Below are 25,635 nucleotides of genomic sequence, written 5' to 3'. Positions count from 1 at the left end.
TCTGACATGCTGACCTCCACACACACAGATCCACAGACAGATACTTAGTTAAAAGCAAATAAAAAACACTTGATTCATCACATGGTTTACTTTAGGGCTGATTGATTGATTGATTGATTGATTTAATGTGTATGGATGATTTGCCTGCTGATATTAACCACCACCCTGGCATATCTATCTCCTTTGAAGGTGCTAAACACAATAGATAATTTAATAAAAGAACTTTAAAGTTGTTGACCTGAGAAACAAAGACCAATTCTTTTTACATGGTAATTGTAAAAAGGAAGACCAATAGTTATCATTGGTCAAGCCTTATACAATGAAGCAGCATTTATAAAGTTCCTTAAACATGGCTCACCATCCTTTTAAAACTAGTAGAATCAGAAAAAATATGAAGCTTCCAGAAAAAGATGAAAAAGCATCCCAAAATCTGTCATCATATTTATAAAGCGCATATGGTGAGTTACTGAAAATCCATACTTACATGATTGCAATCTGAAGAAATTTCATTCTCAGGCTAGAAGAAAAAAAAAAATGAGATGTTAAAAAAAACCAAACAAACACTAAAAAAAACCCAACCCTTCAAGTTTTCAAACATCACAAAAATAAAGTCAAAACCAGAATCTGAATATTTAATCAAATATGTCTCCTCAGTACAAGGAGTAAACTGGAGTTGACATGCATCCCAGATTTTGGAGGACAATTTACCAGAAAGTTACATTTGAGAAACAGTCTTTTCTCTGTCTAGTACAGTGTGGAGGGAAATGTGAACACATACTAATGCAATAATACAATAGCAACATAAGGACTCGTCTTTTACATGACATTTTCTAATTTTGAACGCTAAAGAGAAGGGGCCGGAAAGCTAGATGGCTCTGTGGGTAAGAGCACTGACTGCTCTTCTCAAAGACCTGAGTTCAGTTCACAGCACCCAATTGGCTGCCCACAACCATCTGTATCTCCAGTTCCAGGGGATCCAATGGCCTTTTCTGGATTCCATAAGCACTGCACACATGTGGTATACAGACATACATGCGGGCAAATCACAGTACACATAAAAGTAAAAATAATCTGGGTGGTGGCGGCACATGCCTTAAACCAACACTCAGGAGGCAGGGGCAGGTGGTTCTCTTATGACTTGGAGGCCAACCTCATAAGATAAGGCAACAGCCTGAGAAAAACAAGTAAACAAAGGCTCCAGGATTTGCAGATCTTTTTATAGAACCTAGTTCAAATTTCTGGGGCTTCTAAGAGAGCAATTTAAGTCTGAGACTAGTCTCCCACTTGAATTAGACCAGACCAGGCTACTCTGATAGCCAGGAGCATGACTCTAGCTGTCAGGAACGAGGGAAAGAGTATCACTAATGGTTGAAGACCACTTGAGGAATCCAGGCTAGGCCTGGCCTCAGAGTAAGACTATCTCAAAAATAAATACATACCACTCTTTGAAACAAATGCTCAAATGATAGAAACTAATACCTTCTTTGAGAAATGCTGGTAAATGAATAAACAGCAATAAAGATGCAATGTTTTATAACATTCTCTTTAATCTCTAATTCATATATAATCCTTCTAAAGTAGTAATCTACTAATATAAAATCAATTAACTTCATAACCAAAGTACAAAGCATTATAGATACAGAGTTATAAGACCTGCACAAATTACAATGTCCACACTTTAGTCAGCATAGAAAAGAATGGGAATAAAAAGCAAGGCATTTTGACTCCAATTACTACAATCAACTTGGATTTCAAAGAACACATGACTACCACTTCAAGTAAGAGGAAATAACTTGCCAGGTATGGTGGCGCACGCCTTTAATCCCAGCCTGGTCTACAAAGCAAGTCTAGGACAGACAAAGCTAGCCAAAGCTAGACAGAGAAACCCTATTTCGAAAACCCAACAAAACAAAACAAACTTCCTAAGTATGGCCATGATTAAACCGGTGCTCCTTCCCTAGTACAGAATGCTCACTTCCAGTAAGCATTACTAATTATTCCTGGGATCTATCATTGCAATCTGTAACAGTGGCTGTGGAGAGTTGGGAAACATCTATATCCAATATGGGCAATTCAAGAAACTGTGTGTGCTGGCCAGTTTTATGTCAAGTTGACATAAACCAGTCATTTGGGAAGAAGGCATTTCACTTGAGAAAATATTTACTAGATTGACCTGTGAGCAAGACTGCTGTGAAGGGTCCGGCTCACTGTGGGTAGTGCCGCCTTTGGGTTGGCAGTCCTGGGAACATTAGAAAAGAGCCTGAACAAGTCATGGAGGGCAAGCCAGCAAGCAGCACTCCTCCACAGCTTCTGCATCAGTTCCTGTCTTGAGTTTCTGCCTTGACTTCCTGATAATGGACTGGGATGTGAAAGTGAAATAAACCTTTTCCTCTCCAAGCTGCTTTTGATCATGATGTTTTATCATAGCAACAGAAACCTAATAAAGGCACTGTGTCATTCTGGATAAATTGTGTAACTTTTATAGGTCCAAATTCCCACACTTACAAATGAAAATACTTATTTCACATGTGGGCATAAGTGGACCAAAATAACATAACCTGTTGTAAGCAAATAAACATTATTTGTAGTTGCAATAGTAATATTCTATACTTCTAGAAGAGTATTAATTTTGCTATGTCCCAACTTCAAAATGAACCCATTTCAAAAACTGAAGTGTAGGACACTCCTTAATCTCAGGGTTAGGTTTCAAACCTGGGATAAATGGGTGCAGTAACCTAACCACCAGGGTCTCCCTATACCCCTCAGTCCCTAGCTGTTGGGGGCCCTCCTGGTTGGCTGCTCTTCTCTATAGAATCCAACCATTTTGGTTACTGCGGGTAAGGAGGCCTGTGGCATCTGGTCTCCCTGCTTTCCCCTCTCTCTCTTCCCACATCGCCTAGCTCAGGATCAGGTCCACTCTGGACTATCCCAGCTGACCCTACCTCTGGCTAAGCTCTCCCCTTTTCTCTTCCACCATACCTCAGAGCAGTCATCCCTTCCTTTTTATTTCTTTTTTCCCCCACTCACTTAGGACTTGCAAGGCAGAAGCAGGACAGGATCTCTGTAAGTTTGAAGCCAGCCTGGTATATGTAGCAAGCTCCAGGACAGCCAAAGCTACATAGTGAGACCCTGATCTAAAAATAAATAAATAAATAAATAATGTACAATAAAATAGGGGCTAGAAAAATGGCTTAGCAATTAGGCTCACTTGCTGGCCTTGCAGAGGACATAAGTTCAGTTCTCAGCACCCACATGGTGGTTCACAAATTCATAACTCCAGTTCCAGGGGATCTGCTACCCTCTTCTAACCTCCATGGGAGCCAGGCAAGCACCTTGTGGTCATAAACAGATGTTGGCAAAACTCACTCCCCGCACCTCTCAAAAACCCAAATAAATTAAAATAAAGAGGTTTCCTATTAAGTTTCTAAGCTATGAAGAGCTGGAGATATAAGTCAATGGAAGAGTACTTGCCTAACACAAGAGAGGTTGTGGTTTCTGTTAGTTTTTGTTTTGTTTTTGAGACAGAGTCTCACAATAGACCTCTGGCTGGCCTAGGTGGAACTAATGTAGACCAGGCTGGGCTTGAACTCAGAGATCTTATCTGCCTGCTATGCCTCCCAAGTGCTGGAATTAAAGGCGTATGCCACCACCGCCTGGCTTCTTTCTCTTTCTTTCTTTCTTTTTGGACAGGGTTTCTCTCTGTAGCCCTGATTGTCCTGGAACTCACTCTGTAGACTAGACTGGCCTCGAATTCATAAAGAACCGCCTGCCTCTGCCTCCCACATCCTCAGGTAAAAGGTATGCACTACCACCACCAGGTGATAAGCCAAGCTTTCTTACACAAATCACAAATACTGTGTGTTAATTCTGGTCTGCCCAACTCTGATCTCTCCATCTACTGCCCATCTGTAAATCTAGGTTCAGATATTCTGAATTCCTTTAAGAATACTGTTTCTTAAAAAAAAAAAAATACTGTTTCTTAGTGAAAATGTTAGAAGATTTAAATACTTTGGTTTTTTTGTTTTTTGAGACAGGGTTTTCTCTGTGTAATCTTGGCTGTCTGGACTCACTTTGTAGACCAGGCTGGCCTTGAACTCACAGTGATCCACCTGCCTCTGCTGGGATTAAAAACATGCACCACCATGCCCGGCAATACTTTGGTTTTGTTTGTGCATGTTTTAAGGCTATCAAAAACCTTTATATTTAAGTTGAAATATTCAGACTTAAGTATCTTTAAATATCCAAACAAACTAAATATTAGTCATCTATTAGTCATCTATGTTACATCTCTTTTCTTTTGTCTTACTGGGGAACTGAAGTATGGCCTCCCACATACTAAACAAATTAGACCTCTTCTAAATTTTACTTTAGAAATGTTTCTAGCCCATTATAAGCAGCTCCAGGGGATATATCTACTGTCACCTTCCGGCTAGCCCATTATAAGCAGCTCCAGGGGATATATCTACTGTCACCTTCCGGCCTCTGGGGGGGTCTATGTAGCAAGTGTTACATAGTGAGACCCTGTCTTAAATAAGTAACATAAAACAATCTCCTTTTAGCTTATCCCTGACTTGGCGGGGCATGGTGGCACATGGCTGTGAGTTCCAGGCCAGCCTGGTCTACAAAGCGAGTCCAGGCAGCCAAGGCTACACAGAGAGACCCTGTTTCAAAACACCAAAAACAACATAAGAATCCCTGACTCCTTCCCTGCTCCCTGCTTCACTGCACTCTGTTGCCTCCATGGGGAGGGAATAGGGGGAAGAAGAAAGAAGAAAGAAGGAAGAAGAAGAAGAAGAAGAAAGAAGGGAAGAAGAAGAAGAAGAAGAAGAAGAAGAAGGAAGAAGAAGAAGAAGAAGAAGAAGAAGAAGAAGAAGAAGAAGAAGAAGAAGAAGAAGAAGAAGAAGAAGAAGAAGCAGCAGCAGCAGCAGCAGCAGCAGCAGCACTTTCTCTTAAAAACTGTGTTGGTCCAAAGGAAACTCCACTCCCCCAAATTGTGGCACTTGATTCCCTCTGTTAAAGCAGCCGTTCCTCATCCCTGCGAGAAGGGACAAATGGCTATCTGCGGTGCCCATGAGCATACCTGCAGCCATGCGGCCTCCAGGCTCACTCAGCACCTGTGGCTCTCAGCCCCGACCTAACGTCTCCAGTTCAAGGGCTTCCCTCATAACCCTGCCATTTATGCCAGGCATTCTCTTGCTCCCCTGCTCTCTTGCACACTCTCTTATTTTTATTTTTTTTAGGTTTTTGAGACAGGGTTTCTCTGTGTAGCCTTGGCTGCCCTGGACTCATTTTGTAGAACAGGTTGGCCTTGAATTCAGCGAACCACCTGCCTCTGCCTCTGTACTGGGATCACAGGGGCAGGCAGTCACACTCTCTTTCACCTGCCTCTGCCTCTGTACTGGGATCACAGGGGTAGGCAGTCACACTCTCTTTCACCTGCCTCTGCCTCTGTACTGGGATCACAGGGGTAGGCAGTCACACTCTCTTGGCCCTCCTCACTCATCCTCTCCCTCTCCTCTCATGGCCTGGTTTAGTCTGCTGTCCATTTTCAATCTACTACTTTCTTTTCCAGATGCCGCTGGCTATACCCTCCCAATCTACGATAAAACCTTCCTCAACCATACCTTGGAGCAGTCATGTCCCATTTTATACACTCTGAAACCTAAAAACAAAGAGAAAAAAGGTTCTTTCCCCAAGGAAAACTAATTCCATTTGCTCAAGAACTTAAGGCTAAGAAGACCTAGCTTACGTAAGTTTACAATAGCTGACATGCCACCAGACATGCCAGACACAAGTGTCTCAACTGCCATACTGGCCTAAGGCCACAGTGTACATTCATAACAAAATTCAAGTCTTTCCTTTTTTAAGGATAACCAGGAAAGAACTTGTGCGATGATTTGAGAGAAGCCAATTATTAATTCTGCCCTAAAACATAGAATGCTTTAAATTTAAAGTACAGTAGAACAACAACAAAAGCCCCCCAAAAAAATTTTTTTCAAACTTCTCTTCAATTAGCATTAGAGTTATATCTTTCTGAAACCATCTGACAGAGTAATCAAACATCTTACATCAACATCTTACAGTAGTCAAAATGCACAGATCATTCAATTGTCTGATATCAAAAGCCATATCTCGGTGATGTATTTATTTTATGTACTGTTGGTTTAAACTTGTTTATTCAGGATAGAAAATAACTAATTCAGAAATGAAAACCTAGAGGGTCTGGTGGTTAAAGCAATTGCTGCTTTTCTACAAGAACTGGGCTCAGTTTCCAGCATCCAAGTCAGAGGCTTAAAGCCAACCTCCTGCAACTCTGCTCCAGCGGACCCATGGCCTTCTCTGGCCTCTGTAGACACCCAAATGCGCATAGCAGACACACAAACCCCTACATACAAACAAACAAAATTAACTTTCTCCATAAACATATCCTTTTAAAAATTGCTAGAACCAGGGGGTGGAGAGATGGGTCAGTAGTTGAAAAGGACTGGCCGCTCTTTCAAAGGACCCTGGTTTGATTCCCAGCATCCAAATGCCAGCTCACTACTATCTGTAACTCCAGTTCCAGGGAATCCATAGGTGCCAGGCATACAAGTGGTGCACACACAGGCAAAAACAACCCTCACACTCCAACCCCCACACACTTTAAAATGATAAAAGATTCCTAAAGTCAGGTATAGTAACATACAGCTGTAATTCTAGGACTCAGGAAGTTGAGGCAAAGGATCATGAGGTTTTGAGGTCTGTCTGAACTACATACCCAAACCACAATTGGAGGAGGGGACTGTCAGAAATGTCACTGATAAGCACTTCTTTGTGGTCTAAGGCAAATGCTACAGTTGAGCATGTCCTTCAAAGTTCATGTGTTTGGATCCCTGTTTTCTCAAGGTGGAGATGTTGGGAAGTGAAGCCTAGTGGGAGGCATAGCTGAGCCCTTATGCATGGGTGGAATGCCATCCTTGCTGGACAGACAGATTAGGTCAGGAGTTGGTTCCCTGTTCTCTTTCGCACAGGTGCTTTCTCTCCCATTCTAATCCCACATCCCACACATTTATATTAACATTGAAGGTCGGGGCTTGCAACCTCTCGTCCTTTTGGATATTAGGGTGGGAAACAAATTTACTATAAAAAAGGGCACACTGCTAGAAGCGTGTCAACACTTTAGGGATACTAAACTATTTATTGGTTGGATTCTAAAAAGCACATATTCTTCTTTCCCATAGTAGCCATTCAAAAGCTTCTGAGATCCCATGAAATTTTGAGGATTTTTAAAAGGGTTTTTTGAGAGAGGGTTTCTCTGTGCAGCTCTGGCTGTCCTGGAACTCACTCTGTACACCAGGCTGGCCTCCAACTCACAGAGATCCACCTGCCTCTACCTCCCAAGTGCTAGGAATGAGGATCTTTTGATAATGTGATCAGATACTGAAGCCGGAAGAGCTGAAAGGGTTAATTGACATGCTACCATGATATACTGTAATCCTCATATATCCTGGTGAACATGCTTGCTTTAATGAGATAAGCATATGGGAACAGCAGCCAGCTCTGTTTCGTGTCAGGCAACGTCTCTACAGTATGTGGGTTACCTCTAGTAACAGCAGTCCTACCATCTGCTGCAGCTTGTGTTGGCACTGTCAGGATAGAAGATGCCAAAACCTCAACATGCTATTCTGGGACACTAAATGTGATAAATACAAATGTAAAATATAAGCATCAAATCCGCCTTCTTCATTAAAAATATCAGAGTTACCATTCAAAACGTAACTGTGTAACAGCTCTTGATCTTTGAAATAAGAAAAAAGACTCAAAAGTCAGGAGATGAGAGCTTAGAAATGTTCTGAAAGAAATTAAGGACTTAAATGAAACCTAATTTTTTCAGTATATTCCATTATAAAATGATGTCCTGCAAAGCTTCAAGCTCATATCAGCTTTAGAGCTCCCTGCAGTTTTCTCCCTTTAACTAAGAGGTTACTGAAAGCTGATGGCTTCTGGGAGAGGGAGGCAGTTTTCCTTAAAGGTGTGGCACTGTTTGGTCCACCATTATCCAGTGAATGGCTCCACACCCATGAGTTATGGGCAGCTCAAATTAGACTCTGTGAGTTATATTGGGGAAAAAAGCCACAAAATCAGGAGGGTTTGGCAGTAGATCTGGGCAGAGTTAGGAGGAGAGTTGGGTAATTATAACTACATTGTATACATATATGGAATGGCTCAGTAGTTAAGAGCACTGGCTGCTCTTTCAGAGGACCCAGGCCCAATTCCCAGCACCTTCAGGGTAGCTTAAAACTGTAACACCAGTTCCAGGGGATCCTACACCTCTGTGGTTATTGCACGCACTTTGTGCACAGACATATATACAGGCAAAACACCCATACACATAAAATAAATAAACTTCCCAGGTCAGCCAGAGCTGTTATACAGAGAAATCATGTCTCGAAAAACTTTAAAACAAAACAAAACAAAAAGAGCCGTTAAAGGTACAGTGCAACACACTCATCCACAGGAGACAGTCAGGGCATTACTATTTGCACAGTTCCTCAGATTTACTCAAGTTCTTTGTTCCAAAGTGATTTTACAACAGATTTCACAATAAACAGAGTAAAACTCCTACATTTTCCCCAATTATCCCTGCTAAATATGAGGTGGTCACTTAAACTCAGCAGATGGAATTTTATTAATCATAATGAAAATGGACAGTTAGAAGAACTATTTATGGACAGGAATTAGCAAAGCACATAACTAAAATTACTTTCTAGTGGGTGTATCTTGTTAACATTCATGTCCTTGAGCCTGGCATGATGGTGCACACCTTTAATCCCAGCATTTGAGACGCAGAGGCAGGTGGATCTCTGTGAAGTCGAGGCCAGCCTGGTCTACAAAGCAAGTCAGGACAGCCAGTGGTACACAGAAATCCTGTTTTGAAAAAACCAAAACCAAACCCCCTCCCTCCAAAAATAAAAAATTCATGTCCATAACTTGTAAAGTCATTGATCTCGTTGTCTCTTTAGCCAGCTCTCTCTGTTCAACCCTAGACCTAACCAACCAATACATGCATGAACATGCAATGCTAATATAAGCAATTTAATAGTGGCTAGAGAGATGGCTCGGTGGGTAAAGTGCCTGCCATGCAAAACATGAGGACCTGAGCTCAGATCCCCAGCGCCCATGTAAAAGCCAGGCACCATAATCACAGCTCCAAGGGAACAGAGACATAGGGATCCCTGGAATTTGCTGCCAAACACAGCTACTAGGGAAAAAAAAAGAAAAAAAAAAAAAAAGAAGAAGAAGTCTTACACCACTCCTAAATAGAATAAGTATAAGAGGAAGAAGGCTGGTGGATGAAAATGGCAAAATTAGTCAGCTTTGTTGAGAGTGTCCTTCCGATGACTGTGGTGCTGGAGTTTTCATGGCTAGCACTTTGACAGGCATTACTGTGGTAAATGTTGTCTGACTTACTGCTTCAACAAACCAGGAGACAAGTAATTGTGTATAAGTTAATAAAAAAAGGAACTGGGGAGAGAGAGGTGGGGGGGGATGACTGTAAGTTTTCTTTAAGAGTAGGTCCCTAGTAGGTCAACCATGTACCCAAGATTATGGATCTAGGAGTGGTGGAAGGGTGAATGATCAAAATACATAGTATAAAACTCTCAAAGTACTAATAAAAAGGATATCAAATAATGCTGTGAATGATGGAGGAAGACACCTGACATTGACCTTGGTCATCCATGGGTGCGCACAGATAGGCAAGTGTACTTGCACACATAAACATACCATAATACCATACACACATTATAGTCACAAATTACAATTTTCCTTTATTCAAAAATGGATCAGATGGGTGTAGTGGCCTTTAATTCCAGCACTTGGAAGGCAGGCAGATCTCAGCCTAGTCTACATAGTGAGTTCCAGGATAGCCAAAGTTACATACAAAACAAAAGCTCACTGCAAATTCCTAAAGCGCAAAAATGTCACTTTTACTCTTAATACAAGAAAGCAAACTAACGTCCAGATATACCAACTACCACATAATAAGGTACATGGCAAGATGGTGGGAACAAGGGGAAATGGGCATTTATGGATTAGCCTGCCCCCTTGAAGTGCAGAAGATCAAAGCCACAGCTTCCTATATGGTGGCCAAGCACTTTACCATCAAACTGTTTCCCCAGGCCCCATGTTTTCTCCTCCCTGTCCCACCCCCTTTGGTTTCTCAAGATTTACAGCCACTTGGCTATAAATCAGAATTCCTTTGATCCTCTTGGGTTTGATTAGTTTATTAGAGCAGCATATTGAGCTCTGGAAACTTAGTCGAATGCATATTAAGAAAAATATACACAGCTGGTTGGAAGACTAGAGTTGGGTTCCCAGTACTCACACCAGGCACCTCATAGCCTGTTACTCCATTTCCATGGGGATCCAATTTCTCTGACCTCTATGAGCAACTTCATACACGTGTACAGACATACATAAGTAGTTAATAATAAATAAATATATTTTGGGTGGGTTTCAAAACAGGGTTTGTCTGTGTAATAGTCCTTGTTGTCCTTGACTCACTTTATAAACTGGGCTGGCCTTGAACTCACAGAGATCCACCTGCCTCTGCCTCCTGAGTGCTGGAATTAAAAGCATGCACCACCATGCCAGACTTAAATAAATATTTCTTGGTTTTGGTTTTGGTTTGTTTTTCAAGACAGGGTTTCTTTTATAGTGCTAGTTGTCCTGGACATACTTTGTAAACCAGGCTGCCCCTCAAACTCAGAGAGATCCCTCAGCCTCTGCCTCCCCGGTGCTGGGATTAAAGGCGTGTGCCATCACGCCCAGCACACCAATTGCCTTTTCATCCCTGCAAATTATTAGGCATCTAAGTAAGACCAATAGGGCCTGTAAACCCCTGCCTTGATCTAAGATTTAAGAGAAGTGGTTGCTGGTCTTGAGTTCTTAAATTTGTATAGTCTGGAGGCTAGAGAGATAACTCAGTAGTTAACAGCACCAGCTGCTCTTCCAAAGAACTTGGGTTCAATTCCTAGTAGCTGCATGATGTCCACAACTGTGTGTAACTCCATCCAATATCATGGAACCCAAAGCCCTCTTCTGACTTCCACAGGTCCTGGGCACATAAATGGGGCAAAGATATACAAGCAAGCAAAAATATTCATACACATAAAGTGATTTTTATTAAAGACAGGGTTTCTCTGTATATCAACCCTGGCCATCCTGGAGCTGACTTCGTCGATCAGGCTGGCCTCACACTCACAGAGATCTGCGTATCTCTGCCTCCTGAGTACTGTGACTAAAGGTATGCGCCATCACCACCTGGCTAAAGTAACTTTTTTTTAATAAAAAAAGAAATAGGGGCAATCTGTTAACAGATTGTATGATACTGTGAAATTTATAGCTGGTCTTCATACCTGTTGGCAGGCACAGCTCCTAAAAACCTAATGTGTCTTTTGTATGCTAATAAAACGAGTGGTGGCTGGATGCTTGTAGGTAGCTTAAAGATGAGTGTTAGCACTAGAAAGTCCAAATCATGATTACAGGGTTGCACTTTCAGCCCATGATCCAACCTCCCAGGAGAAGAGGGCGCTTAAGGTTAAGCTGATCACCAGTGGTCAGCAATGTAGTGCAGCATGCCTAAGAAACGGAGCTTCCATAAACAGCCAAAAGGACCTGAGCCTGGAACTTGCAGATAGCTGGTCATGTAGAAGCATCTGGATAGTTAGAACAAAGGGGGTCACAGAAGAGCCTTATCCTGTTCTACACGTCACCCTATGCCTGGTCTACAAAGTGAGTCCAGGACAGCCAAGGCTACACAGAGAAACCCTGTCTTGAAAAACCAAGAAGAAGAAAAGAAAAGAAAAAGGCAATTGGTATGTCATCCACCTGGCTAACAAGTAGTTGTGGCTAAGTTTAAAAGCACTACTGTGCTGAGCTCCAATACGTAAGTGCTCTTAGATTGTCTCTCTAGCATAGGTCTGAATAGCATGTACAGAGGACTGTGCTTAAAAGAACAGGATTAGTTTGTGGTCTTTAAATGTTATGTGTGGTGAAGCTGAAGAGATGACGCAGTCATTGAAATTTTTGCCTTACAAATATGAGGACTTGCGTTTAGAGATCCAGCACCCACAAAAAGATGCGCGTGGTGGCACACACCTGTGATCCCAGTAACTGTTAGACAAGTAGTAGGTTCCTGGAAGTTCACTGGCCAGCTGGGTTAACATTTCTTCAACCCTTGTTTTAATTTATTTACCTTATTATTTATTTATTGTAAATAACTTATATTTATATAATAAATATATAATATATATAATATGCTATAATATAACATTATAATCTATTATATATATAAAATATTATTATTAATACTATCATAGTAACCATCAGCCACTTGTGGCTATTGAACATTTTAAAATACCTTGTATAAATTGAGATGTATTATAAACAGGGTATATAACCTTTTTTGTTTGTTTGTTTTCGAGACAGGATTTCTCTATATAGCCTTGGCTGTCCTAGAATCACTCTGTGCACAGGCTGGCTCAAACTCACAGAGATCCACCTACCTCTGCCTCCCAAGTACTAGGATTAAAGGTGTGCACCACCACCAACCGGCCCTTTTTATACTATTTTAAGGACTTAAAATGAAAATTTTTTATTACTGTATTTTTGCACACTGGCAGTTAATTGTAGCAAACATTACTTTTATCGTATGTCTGATAAGCCCAATAACAGGTGTGGTGGCACTGGTAAGGACAGAAACCAAGGCATAGCTCATGTGCTATACTTGAATGCTGCAGGGAACCCACCAGCCCTGTGAAACCTTCTGTTGTTTGTTTGTGACAGGGTCTCACACTGTTGCTCAGGGTGCAGTGTTGAACTTGTGGCAATTCTCTGGCCACAGCATGCCAGTTGCATGGCCATCTTCTTTGTTTGCTTCAGTGCTGGGGACTGGGTTCAGGCCTTGCACGTGCTAGGCAAGCACTCTTCTACTGACCTCAGACTTGTGGTCATCCTTTTCAGGAGTTCGCTTACTGGTGTGACATGAGTCACCATGGTCAGCGGAAGCCTTTAAAGGTCCGTGTCTTTTTCTATTTTTACTCATTTTTAGGTATAATGTCTTATTTTACAGCATGTGTAGTTATTTTTACTGCATGATGCTCATTGCCTTTTGGAAATTGTTGGTAGGAAAAATTTTGTGCCCCAAAATAGAAATACTGGTTTTCTGAAAGATTTTTGTTTCTGCCAGACATTTAGACCTCTACTGCTCTATGACCACCCTAAACCATTTCACTGTATAAGATTTTCTGTAACAGTACAGTCTGTATTTGGATCTGTGGAAAGGATGTTAGTCTGTTTCTGGTTTGCTCTGACTTTCTGGATACAACTTTTGAAATGCTAGCTAAAAGTTTGGGCCATTTATAAGATTTCCTTCCTTTGGAAGGTCTTAGGCTTGGTTCTTGCCCACATGGCCCTTCAGAAATGAGGATCCACTCTGGTAAGTTTAGCAAATTCCTTCTAGACAAAAGTGAGCTTTTGTATTCTCCTTTTTATGTAAACTCTGGCTTAATATTACCTAACAGTATTGTTAGCCTGTTGCTTCTTGTCAGATCACTTCTCACAGTTTTAGGTGTCTATAGTTGCAAAGTTGTTCCAAGTGGTCTAATCTACGGCTGCCAAAAGCTGCCAACTACATACATATATCCCCCGCCGCATTAATCTGACATGTAGACTAGATTTGGATATGTATCAGTTCTGCAAATGGAAGGTGTGTGTAGAAATGAAATAGGTAGAAGTCATCAAGTTGGTGCAGGATGCTCACACGTACATGCTCTTACGCAGAGCAGATAAAAGTTTGGGTTTTCTTTTTTTTTTTTGGTTGGTTGGTTGGTTTTGGTAAAAATAGGATGTGGGGTTTTTCTGGGGAGTGGATTTTGTTTGTTTGTTTTGCTTTTGTTTTTGTTTTCAAGACAGGGGTTTCTCTGTGTAGCCTTGGCTGTCCTAGAATTTACTTTGTAGATCAGGCTGTCCTCAAACTCAGAAATTCTCCTGTCTCTGCCTCCTGAATGCTTGGATTAGGTGTGGTGGTGCACGCCTTTAATTGAAGCACTCGGGAGGCAGAAGCAGGCGGATCGCTGTGAGTTCGAGGCCAGCCTGGTCTACAAAGTGAATCCAGGATGGCCAAGGCTACACAGAGAAACCCTGTCTCGGGGGGGGGGGGGGGGGGGGGGGAGAGTCTGCACCACACCGCCTGGTTTTTGTTTGTTTGAGATACGGCTTCTCTGTATCTCTGGTTGTCCTGGAATGCTCTGTAGACCAGACTAACCTCAAACTCCTGCCTGTCTCTGCCTCCCATGTGTAGCCTAAACTGAACTTTCTGTGATCCTCCTACTTTAGCCTTTGCAGCACTAGAGTTACAGGCAGATATCCCCATGCCTAGTTGGTTTGTTTATTTTCCTTAAATTTTTTTTGAGATTTATTTTTTGTTTGTTTGTTTTTGTTTTTCAAGACAGAGTTTCTCTGTGTAGCCCTGCCTGTCCTGGACTCACTTTGTAGATCAGGCTGGCCTTAAACTCACAGTGTGTGGCCCAGCTCTTTATTTTATAAAAAACAGTTTGTGGGTGTGGGTGTGCATGTGCGTGGGTGTGTGTATGAATGTTTTACACTATGTGAAGGTCATGCCCCCCCCTCTACCCATGGAGGCCAGAAGAAGGTACTGGGTCCCCCTTGGTAATGTAGTTACAAATTCTTGTTAGTCACCATCTAGGTGCTGGTAATCAAACTCAGGTCCTTCAGAAGTGAAGCCAGTGTTCTTAACTGCTGAGCCATCTCTCTAACTCTTATAGTGTCTTTGAGTTGGTCCAATATGTTTGAGTCAACAGGACCCAGCACTGGCTAGCATGTTTTGCATAGTGAGTTCCAGGCCAGCCAAGGTCTGTAGTGAAATCCTGTCTCAAATAAAAAACAAAAACAATAGTTGTTGATAGCTATTGCAGTGTCTAGATGTCAGAGCACCCTACCATATGATGAGTTGTAATGTTCCTAGTTGGAAATTATGGTTGAAAGTCTTACATCAGACTTATTTCGAAGATAGTTCAATACAGTTATTTTGAGTTGTTCTAGGTCGTCCCCCCACTACACACACACACACACACACACACACACACACACACACACAAAATTATCCCTCTTCCTTCTCCCTGCTTCACAACCACCCAAGGTAATTTTGACATTTTAAGGTGAAGTCTTCACAGAGATGTAAAAACCTTTCATGTAAGAAGTATTCTCAATTCTTTTAGTTTATGTGGTTATTTTTACAATTATATGCTAAGAGTTGAGCAAAAGTAGAAGGAACCCAGAGCATTTGCTTCAAGAACTCTGTGAGTCCTTACCTCATATTCTTTTCTCTATGTGAAGTTTCATGTTGCTATTATGGACCTCTATTTTTACTTGCTGGGTACCTATGCACTATTGTATGGTATTTTGAGCTGAAGTGAGCTTTTTCTTTCTTTTTCTTTTTCTTTTTAATTTTTTCGAGACAAGGTTTCTCTGTGTAGCCTTGGCTGTCCTGGACTACCTTGGTGATCAGGCTGGCCTTGAACTAAAGGGAGCATTTTAAGGCTCTTCATGAACTAGTTCAGTCAGATGGCTCACTGAGTACAATCCCTGAAACCCACATGGTGGAGGAGAGAGCCTGCTCCTGCACGTTGTCCTCTGACCTCCACATGGGCGCCATGTTGTTTCTGTACACACACACACACACACACACACACACAAATTAATAAACTTGACTAATAATAAAGACTTCAGTAATGGAAAAATTGTAACCACAGAATTTTTTTAGGTGCTAAACATGCTGGAAAGTCTGGGTCTGGAGTCCAGCCAAGAGTGTAGGCTGATCTGTGGGGAAGCGCTTATCTTAAGGAGGGGGAGTAGGTAGAGGCGAGGATGACTTGCAGAGATTTGCATTCCCTAAGCCAGCATCACAAACATGCAGAAAAACAGTTAGTCTTGAGTTCTGAACAAGTGGCAGAAAGGAAGCAAAACAGGGTGAAGCTGTCAGAAGACCTGATTCCAGAAACATTTGAAGGAGGTCTGTTAATTGGGGACAGTCATATTGGCTCTTGGGTGTAAGACATTTTTTTCTAGAAGATCATGGGCCTTTAACCAGTTTCCCTTATGCTGAAGTTGAGATAAAATTAATTCTTTCTTTTTTTCTTTTTTAAATAAAGCATACTAGTTACTTGGAGGAAATACATACTAAACAAGAGAAAATCTGGGGCCAGGGAAGGTGGCACACACCTGTAATCCTAGCACTCAGGAGGCAGAGGCAGGCAGACCGCTGTCAGTTTAAGGCCAGCCTGGCCTACAAAGCAAGTCCAGAACAGCCAGGGCTACATAGAGAAGCCCTGTCTCAAAAACCAAAATAAACAAACAAAAAACAAAAAAGCGGGGCTGGAGAGATGGCTCAGAGGTTAAGAGCACTAGTTGCTCTTCCAAAGGTCCTGAGTTCAATTTCCAACAACCACATGATGGCTCACAGCCATCTATAATGAGATCTAGTGCCCTCTTCTGTCCTGGAGGTGTTACATGCAGGTAGAACACTGTATACCTAAAAATAAAAAAATAATAAAAATAAATAATACTACTACTACTAATAACAATAACAATAATAATAAATTTAAAAGTAAGCACTTATATTCTAAAAAATAAAAATCACCGTATGCCAGGCCTATGCTTGGGAAACAGGGGCAGAGACCAGAAGATTTATGTGAGTGTGAGGCCAGTCTAGTCTATATATTGAGTTTTAAACCAGACAGGATTGTGTAGTAAGGCTCTGTCTCAAAAAACAAATAAATAAATAAAATAAAAACCAACCTAGGTGAAACTCAGATGAAGTATCTCTACCTGAGCTCGGAGGTGGTGGGGTACACCTTTAATCCCACCACTGGGGAGGCAGAGGCAGGTTTGCTTGTTCATATAATTATACATACATGTTTTACTGAATTTAAGATGCACCATGACTTTATATACTGGGGGTGAGGCAACTCTGCCAGTAATTATGTCATAAAATATTAGACTCTGATAAGATCTTAAGATGAGGGGCTGGAGAGATGGCTCAGAGGTTAAGAGCACTGACTGCTCTTCCAAAGGCCCTAAATTCAATTCCCAGCAACCACATGATGACCATCTGTAATGAGATGCGGTGTCCTCTTTTGGTGTGCAGGTGTTACACACAGGCAGAACACTGTATACATAATAAATAAATAAATCTTTAAGGAAAAAAAGAAAAAGAAAAAAGGCAGGGGGGCTGGAGAGATGGCTCAGTGGTTAAGAGCACTGACTGCTCTTCCAGAGGTCCTGAGTTCAATTCCCAGCAACCACATACATGGTGGCTCACAGCCACCCATAAGGTGATTTGATGCCCTCTTCTGGCCTGCAGGTGTACATGCAGGCAGAACACTGTATACATAATAAAATATATCTTTTTTTTTAAAAAAGATGTTAAGATGAAGTATTAAGTGTATTTCTAAAAAACAAACAAGTAAGTTTTAGACATGATAATGAGAAAGCTTTATAACCAGTCAACTAGGGTATTTTCCTTGAAAATTATACACCACTTTTAAAACATTCCATCAAGGTGCTAGAGATGGCTCAGCAGTTAAGAGCATCACCTTTCCAGAGGACCCAGGTTCAATACTCAGCACCTACATGGAAGCTAACAGTTATCTAACTCTAGTTCCAGGGGACTTAATGTCTACTTCTGGTTTCTGTAGGCACCAGACACACACTGGTGTACACAGAGAACATGCAGGCAAAACACTCATAAAATGAAAACTCCAAGGAGAAGCGGCAATATTCAACCTTACTGCTGCTACTACACTGTGCTGAGTTCAGTGAATTGACTGGACTTTAGGATGAAGTAGGAGACATACTTCTGGGCGAGGCCTTTCCAGAGGTTTAACCTCAGATGTGGGAGGTATCACCATGGGCTGAGCCAATGCACTGACTGCGGCGGATACAATATGACCAGTCACCTCATATTCATACTGTGATCGACGTCCTAACTGAAGCCAAACTTCCTTTAGTCACTTTTAGTCAGGCTTGTTTTCACAGCAACAAAGAGTAACTAACATATACACATTAAAACAGATTCACGAGCCGGGCGTGGTGGCGCACGCCTTTAATGCCAGCACTCCGGAGGCAGAGGTAGGTGGATCGCTGTGAGTTCGAGGCCAGCCTGGTCTACAAAGCGAGTCTAGGACAGCCAAGGCTACACAGAGAAACCCTGTCTTGAAAAACCAAAACAAAACAAAACAAAAAAAACAACACCCCACAAGATTCATGAAAATGTACACAATCAACAGCAAGCAGAAGCAGGCTAATATGTACATTTGTGCACATACCAACTCTTAAGAACTCCAGCTAGCCAAGCAAGGTAGAAGCATGTCAGTGGCAGGCTAGGGTAGTCTCCACACAAATTCCAGAACAGCCAGGGCTACATAGTGAGGCCCTGTCTCAAAAAAAAAAAAAAGAAAAAAAAATCTTAAAGCTAGTGTTTTGTTTTGTTTTGTTTTGAGATCCTCTTCTGGAATCTGAGGACACTGCCCACAAATGACACCCAGACATACATGCAGACAAACACCCAGACACATAAACTAATAAAATAAAAATTGTTTTAAAATGGGGGTGGCTTCACAACTTCAGTTTGTTTGTTTTTTTTAAATGGAAGAGTAATTTTATTTTTTAAATAACCTGAACTATATGTAACAGCGAATTTGACCTCCTTTTTAAAAAAAGTCCTGTTTACTGTATGAATATGTGGATGACTCATGACTGATGAATGAGAATGAGACAAGGAAATGGACTAAAATTGATCTCATTAAAGTAGGTAAAAGCTTTCCATAGAACTCAGCCAAGGAATGCCTTGTTCTACAGTTACTGACTTGCCTGAATACTGTTTGTTGTGCAGCATTCATTACCCATTTTATTCTTCAGCTTTGGAAGACTTCTTGCTCTATGGAGTTCACTTCCAGAGTATACCATGAAAATGGGTGTATATTATGAAAATAAAACTAAATGCTAAGAAATCAATAGAAGTGTAGATGTGCAGTACAGTGGTTGAATGTTTATTTCACATGTGCTAGGCCCTAGGTTCTATCCACAGCAAGAAAGAAATGGGAGGGAGGGAAGATGAACCTAAAGTATTCTAGTAAAGCATTATGTAAATAAGAATAAGGAGTTAAGAGTTGAAAATTGAAGCCTGGCATGGTGGCACATGCCTTAAATCCCAGTACTTGGGAGGCAGAGGCAAGCAGACTGCTGAGTTCAAGGCCAGTCTGGTCTACATAGCAAGCTTCAGGACTGGCAGAGCCTATCTTAAAAACAACAAGAAAAAGGGAGGGAAGAAAGGAGGGAGGGAGGGAGAAAGAGAAAAAGAGAGATGGACAAGGGAGGAGAAAAAGGGAGATGGGGGAGGGAGGGAGGGTGTAGAAAGAGCTAAGGAGGGAAATTACAGTTTTCACATAAAGCTGGCAGCACTCTGACTATTAGAACTATATATACACACACTGCTTGACTTAGGGGGGAAAAGAGGGAGAAACTAAACCAGAGCGCCTGCCAGCACATATAGTATGCAGAAGACTACAGGAGTATTTCCCAGTGTTCCCTTAGGATCTTACTCTGTTGCACTTCAGTACACACAAACAAAAAAGTCTGCAATCCAGGATAGCCTTGAACTTGTGGCTCTCCTAACCATGAAGAAGGAGAAGGAGGAGGAGGAGGAGAAGAAGGAGAAGAAGGAGAAGGAGGAGGAGAAGAAGAAGAAAGAGAAGAAGGAGAAGGAGGAGAAGGAGAAGGAGCAGGAGGAGGAGGAGGAGGAGGAGGAGGAGCAGGAGGAGGAGGAGGAGGAGGAGGAGAAGAAGAAGACCATTTTTCAACTATTAAAGATGCCATGAAAAAAAACCAGATTCAAAACACCACCCTTCCAGGAGTGAGACACATGCCCTTAACCCTAGCCTTTGGGAAACAGGAGCAGGAGATCTCTCTGGGTTTGAGGGCAGCCAGGGGTACCTACACAGTGAAACACTGACTAAAAAAGTTTTTGGTTTTGTTTGTTTGTTTGTTTTGTTTTGCTTTTGTTTTTGAGAGTGAGTCAATTGTAGCCTTGGCTGGCCTTGAACTCATAGAAAGCTGCCTCCTCTGAGTGCTGGAATTAAAAGTGTGTGCAATTATGCCCGGCTTAAAATAGTACTGCGAATACAGATAATAACCAGTTCCAAGAGGGTTGTCTGGGTCAATCAGGACAAATGGCAGAGTCAAAAACCAAGCAGGACAAGTAAGAATCACAAATAGCTATCTGTGTCAAGTGTAGGCACTGCACTGTGCAGATGTAACATGAGCATGGTGAGTGGGACATGTCTGAAATCCCAGTAGTCTGGGAGGTGGAGGCAGAAAATGGAGAGTTCAAGGCCAGTCACGACAAACATAGCAAGCCTACAGAGACAAAAATTTGAAGGAGAGATTAACATGTTTTTTGTTTAGATCACAAGTGAGAGATGAGAAAAAGACTTGTGAGAGAGCAGGTGATGTTTATCCCCTTAGAAGTCAAACCACTATGTTGGGGAGATTGGTTATTAACCAGCTGAAAAACATCCTTGAACAAATTATGAGAGGAGATACAAATGTGAGCCAAAAGCAGGAGGCGGGGCCTTTGGAGACTTGGGATAGTTTTGGCTGTTGATCACTCCACTTCAAACCACTCGAGGGAAGGCTTCGGGGCTCCAGGTTCTGGTTGCTCCAGGTTCCAGCAGAAGAACCTGCTGATTACGCCAGGAGAATCGTTCCCTGGAACTGATATCCTTACGGTTTCATTATTGTATTCTTTAATCTCCTTTTCCTATTGTTTAGGTTAGTTGGGTTTTAAGTGAGGTGCTCTTGGTTAACAAGTTCATAATAAAATACAATTGTTAAGAAAATTGAGCCTACAAGAATTTCCCTGAGGTTGTTCTCTGGTCATATGAGTTTAAAGAATAAAGCCCAGGTGAGCCAGGCATGGTGGTGCACAGCTTTAATCCCAGCACTTGGGAGGCAGAGAAGCAGGCAGATCTCTGTGAGTTCAAGGCCAGCCTGGCCTACAAAGAGAGTTCCAGGACAGCTAGGGCTATTACACAGAGAAACCCTGTCTCGAAAAACAAAAAACAAAAAACCAAACAAAGAATAAAACCAGGTGAAGTGGTATACATCTTTAACCCTAGCACTCAGGGAACAGGCAGACAGAACTCAGTGGAATTCAGTCAGACCAGCCTGGTCTACATATCAAGGTCTAGTTCCCACAAGGCTCAACAGTGACAATCCTAATTACTACTATCTTTTTTTTTTTTTTTAACTGCTCTGCCCCTGACTCTCACTACTGAAACTTTCCTTTCCTTGGTTTTCACAACTAAATTCTTGCAAATCCTCTTTTAACTTTCTACCACTCCCATCCCCTACGATTCCCTCAACAAGCCTCTTTCCAACCCTTAATTGTAAGCATTCCCCAGGGCTCGGTTCTTGGAATCTTACTCTGTATTTACACATTCTTTAAGAGGGTTCAGCCGTTTTTCATATTCCAGCTATACCTTTTTAAGCTAAAATAACTGTAAAATTTAAATTCAGTTCAACATTTGTTCTAAATTTACATCCTCTTACTGGAAATTGCTTTTAGTGCCTGGCTGTCATTTGAAACTCAATACAAGCTAAAAACCTGCCCATGTCCCCTTTCTTTCATAGCACTTATCAAAGCTGTAATTTTCCGAATACACTGTGAGTGACTCTGTGTGTATGTGTGGTGTTGAGGATTTAACCCAGAGCCTCACACACGTAAGGTGAGCACTTTTACTGAGTCATACTCCCAAGGCCTGGAATATATTAGGCAAGTGCTCTGCCACATCATCTATATCATCAGCCCTTATTTGTAATTGCTTAATGCCTATCTCCTCTATCTTCTCAAAATATGTACCATAAGTGCCAGGTGGTGGCGGCCTGGTCTATAAAGCAAGTCTAGGACAGCCAGGGATACACAGAGGAATCCTGTCTTGAAAACAAAACAACAAACAAAACAAAACCCACGAGTGGGGAAGATTGGACAGCAAGATGGCTCAATGGATAGGGCGTTTGCCACTAAACCTTATAACCCCAATCTTTCAAATGACATGATGGAAGTGACTTCCACAGGTGTCCTCTATTTCCACATGCCCTCATGTACACTCATATACACATATAAATAACACAGTAAATATACACATAAAAATTGTTTAAGTTTCCAGATCCCCAAGGGCTAACCATTTCCCATGTCCTCTATGTGAGGCAGATAATATTTTTGGTCATATCATGGCAATGCTTTGCCCTAAATAATATAGAAAATGAAAGGGCTTTTTTGTTTTGTTTGTTTGTGTTTGAGATGCGGTCTTGATCCTCCTGCCTCAGCTTCTCAATGCTGATGACCATGCCTGGTTTGTCTCAATTTTTAAAAGGTGTTGTGTGTATATATATATACAAACATATAGAACAGAACAATAGAAAAATACAGTGAGAAGTTTCCGGTGGATCCTCTGGTATCCTCATTTTATGGATGCACTTCGTAACTTATTTAATCACTGTACTTAAAAATGTTTTATACAAGGGGTGGTGGCCCGTGCCTTTAATCCCAGCACAAAGAAACCCTGTCTGTCCTAGAATTCCCACTATGTACCAGGCTGACCTCAAACTCACAGAGATCCACCTGCCTCTGCCTCCCAAGTGCTGGGATTTAAGGTGTGAGGCACTATACCCAGCTGTTTATTTATTTTTTATGTATGTGTGCACACATGTGGAAGTCAGAGGACAGCTTTAAAAAATTGGTTCTTTCTATCTTATGGGTCCTAGAGATCAAACTCATGTCTTCAGGCTTGGCTGCAAGTGCACATACTAAACCTTCTCTACATCCCTATTTAATCACTTCTTTAGCTTGCTTCTAATTTTTAAAAAAAGGCCTCTACATTTATTATATTGCTTATATACAAATTCTGAGTAATTTTTCAGAAAAAGGATTAGGAGTCAAAAGATACATATGGGGCCGGGCGTGATAGCCCACACCTTTAATCCCAGCACTCAGGGGTGGGGGGTGGGGCAGAGGCAGGTGGATCACTGTGAGTTCGAGGCCAGCCTGGTCTACAAAGTGAGTCCAGGACAGCCAAGGTTACACAGAAAAACCGTGTCTCGAAAAACAACAACAACAACAACAAAATGAACATTTAATAATTTTTTGTTGTTTTCAAGATGAAGTCTCATAATTCCCAGGCTGGCCTCAAACTTGCTATATAGCCAAGGCTGATTTTGAACTTTTGCTAGTTTTATGTACTCTCACCCATGGAGGATTAACTCCCACAGCTACTGCTCTCCTTTAACCTACTGTCAACTAGATGAAACACAAAAGCACTGTTCAGTCTCTGGAACTTTGACCCCTGAGCAGGAACCCAAACAGAATCTCACATTCTTGCGCAGCAGTGGAGGGAAATCAGCACTCAGGAGATACAAATGCAACAGAACTTGCAACAATAGTCGGCAAAGAAAGAACAGAGAACTGAAACACACACACACACACACACACACACACACACACACACACACACGAGATCTGCTCAGTGCCCTCCTTGTGTGTAATAAAAACTTAGCTGACTTGTTAAGAAACAGGACTATAGCCACTGACAAAAAAGTCCAACAGGAAATGATCAGAAAGTTAAGAACCCTAAGCTGGGCATAGTAGCACATCCGTTTAATTCCAGAACTCAGGAGGCAAGTGGGTTCCTGGGAGTTCGATGCCAGTCTGGTATACATAGCGAGTTCAAGGACAGCCAGGGCTATGTAGAAATATTCTGTCTCAGAAAATCAATAAAAGAAATGAGAACCCCAAAACAGTTGGATACACTGAAGGAAGCTGGGCCTGGTAGTTCCTGCCTTTGATACCAGCATTATGCAGGCAGATCTTTGTGAGTTCCAGACCAACCAGGACTACATAATGAGACCCTATCTCAAAGAGGAAAATAAAAATAAATTGATTGCCGGGCGTGGTGGCGCACACCTTTAATCCCAGCACTCGGGAGGCAGAGGCAGACGGATCACTGTGAGTTCGAGGCCAGCCTAGTCTACAAAGTGAGTCCGGGATGGCCAAGGCTACACAGAGAAACTCTGTCTCGAAAAACCCAAAAATAAATAAATAAATTTTTAAAAAGAAAGAAAAAATAAGCATACTGAAGGATATACAGAAAAACTTAAAATCATAAAGAAAAAAGAAATTAAATCTATCTAAAAAAAAATTACAGCCAGGCATGGTGGCAGATGGATCTGAGTTCAAAGCCATCATGGTCTACATACTGAGTTCCAGGCCAGCCAGGGCTATACAGTGAGACCTTGTCTCAAAAAACAAACAAACAAAAAACACCCAAAAACCTAAGTAAGTAACACAATGGGCGTGCCAGGTGTGGAGGCTCATGCTGTAGTTCCATCACTCAGGAAGCTGAGACAGAAAGACTGAAAGCTGAAGAACAGCAGCCTTTTCTACACAGTAAGTTCAAGGCAGCCGGAACTTTAGAAGAGACTGTGATACAAACAAAACTGCTGGATAGTATTAATGGCGGACTGAAACATAAAAAGCCAGGTGTGGTGGCTTTTTAATCCCAGCACTTGGGAGGCAGAGGCAGGCAGATCTCTGTGAGTGTGAGGCCAGCCTGGTCTACAAAGCAAGTCCAGGACAGTCAAGGCTACACTGTCACAAAAACAAAACAAAACAAACAAAAAAACAAAAAAACAAGCAAGCAAAAAATGATATTTGTATAACAGTGAAAGTAATCTGAAAAGTGATACAGTGACATGGAAAGATGGCGCTTTGACTCTGGGGCTGCCATCTAAGCTCTCCTAAAATTGTGTGACTTGGGCAAACCACAGTCTGACTGAGGAGCTTGCCTGACTCGTTACATTGATTTTCGGAGATAAGGTAATCCTGTGTTACCAAGATTAGCCTCAGGCTCCTGGACTCAAGTACTCCTTCCATCTCAGCCTCCTAAGTAGCTGGGGTAGGTGTTCAGTACACCTGTTTTATTTTCTAAAATGGTGAAATAGGGTTGGTACCTCTCATGTCTATCAGTAGTCATTATTAACTGTGGCAAATAAGATAAGGGCTTCATAAACTAAGTATTAACCCTTGGGCAGAATAATGAACTATTTGGGGCCGAGGGAGATAGATAAATACAAGTGTTAAATGAGTGAGTAACATGGTGCGTGCCTGTAAACCAGGACACGTTAGGAGGTTGAGGCAGAATAGGGAATTTAGGTCAGCCTGGGCTACATGTTGAGACTGGCTTTAAAAAAACGAAACAAAGATGATTTAAGACTTTAATCCCAGCACTTGAGAAACAGAGGCAGGTGAACCTCAGTGGATACTGTCCTATATAGTACCAGGCCAGCCAGGGCTGTATAGTGAGAGCCAGACGAAAAACATAAAACAAAACAAAACAAAAACACACACAGAAAAAATAAATAAAAAACCCAACTCAAAATATGTATGCAAAGCAATAATAAAACAAAACCCTTTCTACCAACTACTACAGTATGGTGTCTGTCTAGCATGCATCACAA

The 25,635-nt window shown here is 41.7% G+C and overlaps 1 protein-coding gene and 1 long non-coding RNA gene across 3 annotated transcripts in view; both read right to left on the bottom strand.

The window, feature by feature from the left end:
• Nucleotides 1–25,635, bottom strand: part of GLG1 (golgi glycoprotein 1) — a 93,805-nt gene that overhangs the window by 54,982 nt on the left and 13,188 nt on the right. For both annotated transcript variants that reach the window (XM_084756646.1, XM_084756647.1), the window contains exon 2: nt 485–517. In XM_084756646.1, the coding sequence (XP_084612772.1) occupies nt 485–517 (33 nt within the window). The remainder of the gene's footprint in view (nt 1–484; nt 518–25,635) is intronic.
• LOC311583291 lies at nt 3,680–4,739 on the bottom strand. Its single transcript, XR_014774450.1, has 2 exons — nt 4,473–4,739; nt 3,680–4,422 (listed from the first exon to the last, which is right to left on the bottom strand). It is a non-coding gene; the product is annotated as an uncharacterized lncRNA (long non-coding RNA).

This window comes from Acomys minous, assembly GCF_964271855.1.
Source record: "Acomys minous genome assembly, chromosome: 14".
Lineage (NCBI taxonomy): Eukaryota > Metazoa > Chordata > Mammalia > Rodentia > Muridae > Acomys > Acomys minous.
This window is presented reverse-complemented; position numbering and strand designations above follow the sequence as displayed.